Here is an 11,716-nt window from a genome sequence, read left to right on the forward strand (position 1 = left end):
CTAGGCTGCAGCAGGCATGGGCAGAAAGGGGCCAAATGAAGGTGCAGAGGAGCTGTTGGCTGGGCCCTGTGGCCCTATAGATGCCTCGGCTCAAGCCCAAGACCCTAAGCTGAGGCATCTTTAGGTGCCACAAGCCCTCGAGCAGGGCTGGGATGCCCCCAGTTCCCCTTCTTGGCCCTGCAGCACTCCTGCCAGGCACTTCCCCTGCTCTCCGCGGGGGTCAGAGCAGAGTGGGGCTGGCTCCACAGCCTCTGCACGGCACAGGTGCCTTGCCTGAAACAGCCCCCTCTCGCTACCTGCTCCCCAGACCCCAGCTCTGCCCTTTGCTGGGCTGCACATGCGCTCTCTGGACACCACAGGACACACAGCAGGCTCTGCCCACCAGCCCTGCAGGGACACTGCACCCGGCCCTCAGGCACAGGGATGGGGGGCATCTCCCAGTCCAGAGCTCCGTCGACCTATGAGTTGTCACCGTGTTGCCTTCTGTCGCCTGGGCTGTGGCACGGCCAGCCTAAGCCCCACAGGGCAGCTGCATCCCAATGGACATGAAGGTCCTGCTGATTTGGGGTGCCTGGGTTAGCAGCAGCTCCCCCAGGAGGGGTCCCAGTCTTTAAGGACCCTCCCTGTCCCTGGCAGCTTGAGATTAGGGCAGAACACATTGTCCTGGGTGTTTGCCAACCACCTGAAAACGTGCCTTTTCTGGTGCCTTCAGGTCAGAGGTTCCCGAGATAAGCAGGGTCCAGGGTCCCGCAACACAGGCTCTCCTCTCCACACATGTGGCTTGTTCCACTCCCGCGGCAAACAGGATGCCTGGGTACAGCCTACAGCCCCTTCCCCACTTGCAGCATGGGGCAAGTGTGACCAAGTTTCAGGAATCCCACGGTGGTACTCCCACCTGGGGAACACCACAGGGTGATCCCCTGGAGCCAGGCACAGCCCCCTCCCTGCCTGCCATGGGGCTGGCACGGGGCAGGGGCTCATGGCAGGCAGGGGCCCCCAGCACACACAAGGACCCGCTCAGCCCCCACAGATGGTGGCCCAGGCAGGAGCTGTGTATTTATAGCCCTAACAAGCTGCATGTGGAAAAGTGACTATGCGGGCTTCACCACAGCCCTGGCTTATTTTGCAAGTCTTCTCCCTCATCAGCGAAAGTAACCTTGGTTTAAGTGTGATAGCAGAGTATCAAGTCAGGCTCTTCAGGGAGCAGAACAGGAAACCTGAAAGCAGCAGGGTGCTACCTCCTGCTGGGCATCCACTCCTTTGCTGGTGGGAAAAGAGAGGGGAGGAGGGTGGTGTTCACATTGGTGTCCCCTCTCCCCCTGCTGTGACACTGCCCTTTTGCTGGGGTCCCCTGTTCGCTCAGGGGGCTTTGGAGGGGGTGTCTCAGGCAGGCGTGCGCGGCTGCCGTAAGATACTGCCGCTCTGGTCCCACTGGGACCAGTAAGTCTGGCAGGGAGCCTGCCCCGCAGTCCCCCCAGCCTGGCCCAGCACAGGAGATGCCACGCAGACAGCATTGACCCAGCACTTGGGCTGTGCCAGATCTGACACAGAGGGGAACGCAGGGCTGCACGAGGTGCTGTCCCCTTGGCCTCTGCTCCGGGAGAGGACAGGGATGTGCAGCTGCTGCCGGTGGCTCCTGGAAGGAGCCTTTGCCAGTATCAACAGACCCCGAAGCAAAGGTCCAAGCGCGGTGTGCCAGGGTGTCCCTTGGCAGGGGTTGGCTCTCAGGGGAGGGGTGGGAATTCCTGAAAGCCCCCGGTGTTGCCTCGAAAAGGGTTAATTTTTAATTTTCAGTCCGCGCCGGACGTCTTCGGCTCCGCTGGTGCGAGGTGCCGGTCCCCCACGGCCGCTGCCGCCGCTGAGCGCCCGTGCGAGGGGAACTCGCGGGGCCGCCGGCGCTCATCGCCCCGGGCGCCCGCCAGCCCCGGCCCGCACGGCTCCGCGGCGGAGCCGGGCGGCCCCGGGCGGAGCCCGCGGGACCGGGAGCGGCTTTACCCCGCGCCGCCGGGCGGCGCCCGCGGGCCGCCAGAGGTGCGGCGGCTCGGGGAAGCGCCGGGCCGGGGCGGCGGCGCGCCGGGGCTGGCCGCGGGAGGGGGGGGACCGGGACAGGCCGCTCCCTCGCCCCTCTTCCTTTTGCGGGCGCCGGGGGGAAGCAGCTCGGCCCGCTGCAGGGCCGCCGACCTGCCTTCCCTGGCCGTGCGCCCTGGCCTCGTTCCCTTCCCACGGCCAGCCCAGCGCCTCTAGCCCTCCACCGGTCCTTGCCCCGGCCTCCCTCTCCGTGCTGGCCCTTCGGCCCAGGGGGCACGGGCTGCCCCCATGGCACTGCCCCTGTGGAAGCCTTCGGTGCCCGCTCTGGTGCTTGCTGCGCCATCGGCTCCGTTGGCTATTCCACCGAGCCCCCAGCCTGGGTACTCCTCTGGTCTGCGGCCTCCAGCACTTGTTCCAGGGAATAGGGGCCCGTGGGGAGGAAGCTTTTCAGTGCCAGAGCCTGGCCTATGCCATGGCCCCCAGGGCGAGGGTCACAGCTGGCTTTGGCACTTCCTTGGCTGACATCGGTTGCAGAGCTGTGCAGAAATGGGTGTTCTGGCAGGAGCCGTGCTCAGGTGCTGGTGCATGAGCTCTTGGGGCAGGTCCCTGCTTAACCCAGTCCGTTAGCACCTCTAGGTCAGGTCGTCAGGTGCCACGCTTGCCCCACCGGACACGAGGTCGGAGGCCCAGAAGCCATGTGTGCAGCAAGTGCTGGGCCTGGGGGGGACCCCGGGGGGGGGGCTATTTTGGTCAGGCTGGTCCCTGGGCTTTGCTTTCTGGGAACTGCTTAATCAACAACACACTTATGCAACGGGTGCAAGAACCACTCACAGCTCCGCGCTGACCCCTGACCTAGATCTGGTGGGCCAGAGTGCGTGGGGGGGGGGGGGGGGGATGCAGCTGCAGTGCAAGCAGATCAGATGCTCTTGCTAAGCTGGAGGTGAGATGGGGGTTCGTGGCAGCAGCAGCTGTGGGGTGCTGGCCAGTGCAGAGGGATCCTGGCAGGTTTGAAGGGATTAATCCTTTTGGGGAGACCCTGCTCCCCAGCCTGGAAAGGATGGTGGGTTAGAGTAATTCACCCTTTTTCCACAACTCTTTGCCTCCTGTTTCATGCTGTGCCACAGCCCTGATACTGGCTCTGTGGATCTTGCAGGGAAGGAGGAGTTCAGCATGGCATTGTGCCTCAGTTTCCCTTCCCTGCATGTGTGAAGCTGCCGTGTGGCTGCTGGGAGGTGGTGGTGACACAGAGGTTTTAACGACCCCCCTGGTCTGGCACCTGGGCCAGTACCACTCAGTGATGCAGCTTGGGACTCCCTCCAGCTTGCTGCATGTGGGGAGAGTGTCAGGTGGAGGTACCTGGTTCCCTCCATGGGTTGCAGGCAGGAGCAGCCCTGCCCTGTGGGGAATTTAACCTGCCCTGAGCACCAGGAAGGAAACATACCACTTCCAGCATGGGAACATGGAATAAAGGGCAGGGGAATGCACGTGTGAGCATGTCCACAAATGGAGCATGTATTCAAATATTTGGGATGGGGGAGTGAACATGTGTTTGCAAGAGAGTGTGCAGATGTGTCTGTACCACTGAGCATCTGTGCAAGTAAGGGCGAGCATGCACAGTGCGCCTGTGCCTGGATGAAAGTGCCGTCTGCTCAGTTCTGCTGGTGCCCAGGCAGTGCTGCCTCTGTGCTGCTCCAGCCGGGGCTCACAGGCCCTGTGGGAGCTGGGCTCCCAGGCCAGGCTGTGCCCACTCTTTCCTCCCTGTTGACATTCCAGGGCTATTCTGGGAGCTGCCAGCAGGCCCAGCCAGCTGAGAACTTTGCCCCTTGCACTATGGTTGCATCATCTCCGGTGGGTGCTTTTTCCCAGACAGCCCACTCTGTTTACACGTCACCTCTGTGCTTGGCCAGAAGCAGGGCCTCTGTGTGATCAAGACCTTGGAGTCAGTGCTGCATGGCACGGTGGGCAGAGGACGTGCCTGAAGGGCTGGCTGGGCTTCAGGTTTCCCACTGCACTCTGTGGGTTCCTTGCTCTGGCACAAGAGCACTGGGCTCTCCCATTCCCCCAACAACATGGCACCTTGCACCACTTCCGAGAGATTTCTACAGGAACCTGCCCTGGCTCAGGCTGTGCGCCCTGCTCTAAGCACAGCATCTGGGGCTAAGAATCTGAAGAACATCTTCAGATTGATGTGGCACTGGCTGCCATCTCGTGAGCCCTCAGTACATACAAATATCCATTTTAATTTGTGGGGAGGAGGTGGCGTAGTATACACTCTTGTTGGCCCTGCCCAGCTCTGTCCTGGAGTGACGCTGGACCAGGCAGTCCAAAGGATAGGCTCAGACCCCCAAACTCATCACATGGTACGAGTGACAAAAGCTCAGAGATGTGAACAGTCCCCAGGGAGCTGCAGGGGTCATCCCGGGAACCACTCCTGATCCCCGCTCTGTTCTCTGTCAGCAATAAACGGGACTGCTAGGGTGGCTAAGGGGGTGCCAGGGGGGCAATGCACAGGCTGTGGGGACAGCTCTGTAGGCTCCACGGGCAGGCAGGTGAGGCCAGGATCCATCTGGCAGGCTGCTCCGGCATCGGTGCTTCTCCACCCGGCCAGGATTTGCCCCAGCCCTTACTTTCTGCAGGTTTTGGACCAGGCAGAGGAGCTCAGCCCCTGCGGGGGTGCCTGGCCGGGTCCCTCTGCACCCCTGAGCAGATGCGAGGGAGAGCTGCAGGCAGGCAGAGCCCACCTGTACACGTGTGTGCAAGCACCTTGGGCACACACCTCTTGCATGTACCACTATTCGTGCACATCCACATGAAGTCCCCAGGCACACCCCCCTCCGCCGTGCGTCCCCCCCCCGACTCGCGTCCAGCTCCCGCGGCGCCCTCCGCGGGCGCGGCGCAGCCCAGGCCGGGGCCGGAGGCAGGTGCTCGGCCCCACTCGAGGCCCGAGCCGGGCCGGGGCGCCGCTCCCACGGGTACCCGACAGCCTCGCACGGAGCGGGGGAGGACGGGGCACGGGCGACAGTGCCCCGCTGCTCGCGGAGCCCCTTCCCCCGGGACAGCGGGGCGCCGTCCGCCACCCGCCCCCGCCGCGGGAGGGGGGGCTAATCCCGGTAATCCCCCGCCCCGGCCACGGCCCGACGGGACGGGACAGGCAGGTGAGCCGGCCAATGGCGGGGGGGGGGCGCCGGGCCCGCCCCCGGCCGCAGGTGCCCAAAGCGGGCGGGCCGCGCCGCGCCACTCGTGGTGCCGGCCCGGTGTGTCCCGTCGGTGCGGATGGCGGCGCGAGGCGCGGGCCCGTGGCTGCTGCTGGCGGCGGCGGCGCTGTGCGCGGCGGCGGAGCCGCGCTGCCCGTCGTGCGCGGCGGGCGCGGAGCGGCGGCTGCTGGAGGAGGCGGCCAAGCGGCAGCTGCTGGAGAAGCTGCGGCTCCGCGAGCGACCGAGGCTCGCCCACGCCGTGCCCCGCGCCGCCGTGGCCCGCGCCCTGCGGCGGCTGCAGGCGGGCGGTGCCCGCCGGGGCCCCGACGACGACGAGCAGGGCTACGAGATCATCAGCTTCGCGGAGCCAGGTGGGTGCGCGGGGCCCGCGGGCAGCCGGGCACGACCCCCCGTGGTCGCCCACGCGGCCCCCGGGGGCTGCAGTTCCAGACGAGCTGGGCTGCACCCGGTGCCAGACGGCGGGAGACCCTGGGCGAGCCCCTGCCTGGCCAGCCCCTGGGCTGGTGGGCACCCTCGAGGAGGTGCAGCCCCCTGAACCTCGGGGTGCTGCAGCACCGGCGGGGGGCTGGGGTCCTGGCCATCTGCCTCCTCGCAGTGGGATGAGGGTGCCTGGAGCTGTGCGAGCTGGGATTAAATTGTCAGTTAATGCACTTGCTGTGCACTGGTGGCCTCCCAGTGCTGCTGATGCAGGAAGGCTCAGCCTGGGAGAAGGAGAGATGGCCCCTCTTTTGCTCCTGCATTGGCCGCTTGAGACCCTACACGTGAAGTGCTGCAGCACAGTGCTTCTTGAAAGATGGGGGCAGGCCAGGGTGCCTGGGACTTCCAGTAGTTAGACTTGGGAGCTGCAAGGACTAGCTCAGGGCTGGGGGGCGGGAGGCTGGAAACACTCCCTAGCCTTGCACTGTGCAGCCAAGGGAAAGGGCCAGAAGGGCCAGGTGAGAGCAGGTGCCCCCTGTCCCCTTCTGTGCTCATTCTGTTAGGTAGTGTGGGACAGTCCCTCATTCCAACACTACCACCCCCCTGGGTAGCCTTCCCAATGAAGGGAGGGGGACAGACGGAGGGCCCTGTGGAGGGAGGGAACGTTGTAGGTCTTTCCTGAGAAGAAGCTGAAAGAGATTGGCCTTGGTGTGCAGGGTGGTGGTGCAGCCTTACCTTCCCTAGCATCCTGCAGCATTCACCTCCTCATCCCTTTCTCCCCTCAGAGCCCACGTCTCCCTCTGGCTTGGGGCTGCAGTTCCAGTTCAGCCGTACACAAGACCAGGACATTCACATCCTGCAGGCTCAGCTTTGGCTCTACCTTCGAGTTCCCCGAGACCTGGTAGCCAGCCTCACCCTGAGAATCTTCCTTGCTGGTGGGGAAGGTGATTTGGTAGGGGGCAATCGCACGTTGCTGAGCGAGAGGCGACTGAGTGCTACGGGCAGCGGCTGGCGTGCCTTCACCCTCATGCCTGCCCTGCAGAATTTCTTTGGGGGAGAGCACAGGACCCTGCGGCTGGAACTGGAAAGCCACGGGGATGGGGGTGATATCATGGCAATAGTCAATGCCAGCTGGTCCCACCAGCCCTTCTTGGTGGCTGAGGCAAAGGTGCGGGAGCCAGGACACCACGTGGCCAAGCGCAGCCTCCGCTGCAGCCAGAACTCCAACCTCTGCTGCCGCAAGGACTACTACGTGGATTTCCGTGACATCGGTTGGAACGACTGGATCATTAAGCCTGAGGGCTACCAGATAAACTATTGCGTGGGCCAGTGCCCTCTACATGTGGCAGGCAGCCCTGGGATGGCCTCTTCTTTCCACACAGCTGTCTTCAACCTTGTCAAAGCTAACAACATCCAGGCATCAGGGCACTCCTGCTGCGTGCCAACGCGACGCCGGCCACTCTCTGTCCTCTACTTCGATCGCAATAGCAACATTGTCAAGACTGACATCCCTGACATGATTGTTGATGCCTGTGGCTGTAGCTAGGGTTGGGGGAGCCATGCTGGGTACCCCCCCCTTCTCCAGGACTGCTCCTCTGGGGGAGGGGAGGGCTGGAGAGCTCCCTTGAGCTGGAGTCAGACTGTGGTGCAATAGACCCCTTTGGAAAGGTTGGGGGGGGGGGGGGGAAGCGGGAGGGAGTGGGGTGGAGAGAGAGAGAGAGAGTCTCATCAGAGAGCAGGGATTGTCTCCAGAGAGCACCTGGGGCAGGGGTCTCTGTGGAAATGTGGGACAGAGCCAAGGCCACATCAGACTGCCTGAGTCTGAGCTGTGGGCGGTTGGTGTGACTCTGGGCATCCCTGCCCTGACTGGCAGCATCCCTCTGGTCCCAAGCTGATCCTGCATTTCTGGTGGTCTTGTTCCCCTCTGTGTGTGGGGTGAGGGGGTCCTGCTTTGTTCACATTCAGGGTGTCTGGTGACAGTTTGGGGCTCAGTCTCCTTGAGAGCAGGGTGGGATGCAGGAATGTGTCTGTTTCCTCCAAGTGGGAAACTGGAGGACAAGAGGCCGTCCTGCTTTTCTCCCCTGCTGCAACAAATCTTCCTGCATCAAATTTGCCTATCGTTGGGGACAAGTGGAATAAGGCACAAATAACAGGCCTGGAAGATAAGGATGAGGGGTATGACTTTGTCAAGAACCCAAAATTGCAATGATGAGACACAGCCCTCTGCTCCCAGGAGGGCATGGAGCTGTGAAGGATGGCCTTGCTTGCTGGCCAGGTCCCATCTATTTCTCCTTTCATTTCCCCGGGTTTTGTGCTTTTCTTCCCTGCTTCCCACCCCACCAGTCAGGTCTCTTCCAGCCCTGTGCCTCCTTACAAGGAGGTCTGACTCAGACTTTGCCTTTAAGACCATACTAAAGGTACAGATTTTTTTGTACCTCTAGTTTTGCAGCTATTACTACTTTTACGGTAGAGATTTCTGCAGCTGTTGGGACTCCCTGGTGCTCCATCCTGTCTAGTCACCTCTCTGCTGAAGATCCCACTCTGCCTTTGCCTTCCTGATAGTCGTGTATACAATGCACCCACATGGCCTGTGCTTTTAATTTATTTTAATACTTCGGTGCGGCTTCCCCAATAAATGGGTGGAAATGCAACATCCAGGCTCTGACTGCTTTCTTGTGGCACCACCTGCATGAATGGAGTTGGGAAAATGGTCCTGCTTGGCCAGAAAGTCCTACACGTGGCCCAGGCCCCTCAGGCTCTGGCTGGGAGGATGATGGGCTCCGGGGCTGGAGCAGCACAGGAGCTGCAAGCCATCAGCAGCTGCGGGCAGCACTGCTGTGCTGGGAGGTGAGGGGAGCTGTAGTGCTTCTGGGGCTCCCTGGGTGCCATGGGGTGATGCTCACTGAGACCCTGTGTGAGCAGGGCTATGCAGGGAGCTTTTCCCTGTGGATGACGGGCCCAGGGACAGGGCAGGGGCTGGGAACTGGGTACTGCCTCGCTGGGGGCTGGAGAGTGGTGGCCCGTAATATGAGCATCAAAGAAGCTGTTTCCCAGCAGGGCAGGTACTGCTGGGGGGCATAGCCCAACCTGAAGATGCTGTTCTCCACCTGGATCGGTCCTGACTGGAGCTCAAAATACCACAGTTCTGGAGAATCTGTCCCCAGGGGGGTGACCTCAAAAGATGAGCCAGAGCCCACCCCCACATCCAGTGCCCCCACTGCAAATACCAGAGATTGTACCCTACTCATGTCTCACTGACCTCCTCAATCCCCTCTCATGCTCCCCTAAACACCACCCAATGACCCCAGTCTCAACCACACAGCAGCCAGTCACAGAGTCTGGCAATGCCCAGGCTGGTGGGTGATGGGGAGTCTCCTGCATATTTTTGGGTGGGATGCTTCCGGAGTGGGAGGCAATGCCCCCTGCTCATCCCTCTGAGATCCCACACGGCTGGCCTGGGTCCTTGTTGCGCAAGCACCTGCTCAAAGCTCAGCTTGGGGCTGTTTTATCTGGGGGCAAACCCACTTGCTTTCCCAGCTTGGCCCTGTGCTGCACCCTGCAAATGGACAAAGGGCACCTTTCATCAGCCGGCTGCAGTGGGCATCCCCCCAGGCTGCAGGGGCAGCATGGCCATCACCCACACTCCCCCAAATATCTCCACCTGTGGGGAAAAGCCAACTGTACCTGCAGGGTGCCTTAGCCTTCTGGGCGCTCCCACAGCCCCAGCATGTGCGTTGCTGACACAACGGGGCACCTTGTCAGTGTCCATGCCCCCAGGAGTGTGTGCTGCCATACATATGCTGAGAGTCGCAGGTGTGGATTTCAGGTAAGCGCATGGGGATGTGCAGTGTCTGTATCATCTCCCTGCTCCCTCCCCATATCGGCACTCTTGCTATAGCCAGTGCAACTGGGGGTGGGGTGGGCAGGGCATCCCACAAAGACGCCAGATATCACGTTTTCCTTTGCCAGCAACACAGCATCCTCCCTGTCGCAGTGAATGTGTGTTTCCATGTGTGTGGGAGGTTGTCCACACGCGTGTGTGTGATGTGCTGACTCACTGACACACTGACACGCTGACCCACCAGCCCAGAGCCGAGATGCTGAGCTGGCTGTGGTGGTAGCGTTAAGTCTTTAATCTGGGTGATCATCTGGCCCTGCTTTGAGCCACTTTAACTTTCCTAAACAGGAGGCCAAGATTAACTGTGGGACCTCCTGTGGGGTGGGGGACATGGCAGGGTTGGGGGTCTGGCAGTGGAGAGCTGCTGCGGGGGGAGCTGCCCCAGCGTTGTTTCCACCCAGGGGGCTCAAAGCTGGTGGCAAAATGGACCTGGGCTTGTCTGGCCATGCAGATGGCGGCCCGTTGGGAAGTGATGGGTGGTCTTGGGGCAAGTCCCCAGACCCTGTGAGGGAGCCCTGACTGGGCCGTGGCGGTGTGGGCGGCAGGGCTGGCCCTGCACTGTGCCCGGTGCCTGGGCAGGTCTTTCCTGGCAGCTTAGCCAGGGTCACGCTCAGCTCAGGAGTAAATCTGCTGAGCCGCTTATGCCTATTACAAAACGGGCATGCAGGCAACCCCTCTTACCTGCACCCACCACCTTGGCCCTGCCTTGGGACTGATGCTGTTGGGCTCGATCCACTGCAGCAGCCTGGGGGCACCCCAGGACACAGCTAGCTGTTCTCCCCTTGTGATAGAGCAAGGGGGAACTGTGCAGGCGTTGCCACCTCACCTGTGTGCTGGAGCCTCCCTGGGGAGCAGAGACACCCCTCCTCACCCTCACTGTGTTGGGGGTGTTGGCAGGGAAAGGAACTGATTTCAGACTAGGAGAGTGGGGAGGGAAACTGAGGCAGGGAGCAGTCTTTTGCAGGCCATGGCTGGGAGCTGAGGCGTCTCCTGAAATCTATCTCATACTGTAGTCCCCATGTTGTCCCTCTGCTCTGGGGGTCCCATGCAGTCAGTGGAGAGGCCGTTTCCCGGTGCTGTGGCATGGATCATGCTGGAAAAACTACTCCTGTGGTGCACTGGACACCTGCAGTGCGTGATGACATGCAGGGGCACTGGGAGGACAGGCTAATGCCGAGGGAGGCAGGGTGCCCACAGCGGTGGTAATCCTGCTAAGAGGCTCTGAGGTCAGGCTGGATGTGTGGCACAGCTCCCATCACCTTTGAGGCTCCATCGTCCCAGAGAGGAGCACGGAGCTGGCAGGAGCTGGGAGCAGCTGAGCACCGGGGCAGGGTGAGAATGCACATGCCCCCACAAAAAGCGTGTCTGCAGTCACCCGGGGAGCTGAGCACGCACAAAGTGGGGCTTGTCCTCAGCTCCCTCCTAGCAGGCTCTCCTCCTGCAGGAGCCCCCAGGAACAGCCCTTTGCCAAGCCCCGCTCCTGGTCCAGACCCACTCCAGCCCTGGTGGTCCTGCTGCCCTGCCTGCTCTGGGCTGCAAGGCTCTGCAAGGCCACCTTCTCCAGCCCAGAGCTCCTGCATGGGCTGTCCAGGCAGGGGGTTCGTAGCTTCAGACTCACTTTCCCAGCAGTCAGGGAGCAAGGACTAGGGAAATTGGGGCAGGGGCAGAGCTGCAGGAAGGAGCAGGGTCCCCAGGCCTAAGCAGGTCTTGGGGAGGTCATCCTGCCTTCCCACTGTGCTCTGCTGGCATTGACACATGCTGTCACGTTCTGGCTAGGGACAGGTGGGCAAAGGCCACTTTCCCTGAAATAGCTGCTTGCACCCAGGGCCAGCCTGGCTCTTCCCCTACATTTAGTCACTGTGGCACAGGGAGGGAACTGACCTTCATTGTAAAAACAAACAAGAAGGAAAAGCGGCACTGCTGGGTGAGAAATTAATTTCCTTCTAACCCTCCTCCCCATCCCTGGAGCTCCCAGGCCCTGTTTCCCGCTCTAGCTCAGATACCCACATTCTCTCCTGCCTCCCTCCGTGCAGGTACCACCGTTGCCCTGCTTTCCCTTCACATGTGACAGGACCTGGCTACCTGCAGACCCTGTGAGCTGGACAAGGCTAGGCTGTTTCAGGGAAAGGGGGCTGGCTGTACAAACTGTTTGGAGCAT

The 11,716-nt window shown here is 61.8% G+C and overlaps 1 protein-coding gene across 1 annotated transcript; it reads left to right on the forward strand.

The window, feature by feature from the left end:
* The first annotated feature begins 5,260 nt into the window (after positions 1-5,260).
* LOC115351347 (inhibin beta C chain-like) lies at positions 5,261-8,311 on the forward strand. The gene is made up of 2 exons (XM_030037986.2): positions 5,261-5,593; positions 6,446-8,311. Exons 1-2 carry the CDS (start codon positions 5,302-5,304, stop codon positions 7,204-7,206), a joined length of 1,053 nt encoding a protein of 350 aa, XP_029893846.1. The 5' UTR covers positions 5,261-5,301; the 3' UTR covers positions 7,207-8,311.
* The last annotated feature ends 3,405 nt before the right edge of the window (positions 8,312-11,716 follow it).

This window comes from Aquila chrysaetos, chromosome 15, assembly GCF_900496995.4.
Source record: "Aquila chrysaetos chrysaetos chromosome 15, bAquChr1.4, whole genome shotgun sequence".
In the NCBI taxonomy this organism is placed as follows: domain Eukaryota; kingdom Metazoa; phylum Chordata; class Aves; order Accipitriformes; family Accipitridae; genus Aquila; species Aquila chrysaetos.

Bases quoted from the DNA above. Each gene is read 5' to 3' on its own strand.
- LOC115351347 (XM_030037986.2), top strand. From the start codon at position 5,302: ATGGCGGCGCGAGGCGCGGGCCCGTGGCTGCTGCTGGCGGCGGCGGCG. The intron at 5,594-6,445 runs GTGGGTGCGCGG...TTCTCCCCTCAG, and splicing joins CATCAGCTTCGCGGAGCCAG to AGCCCACGTCTCCCTCTGGC.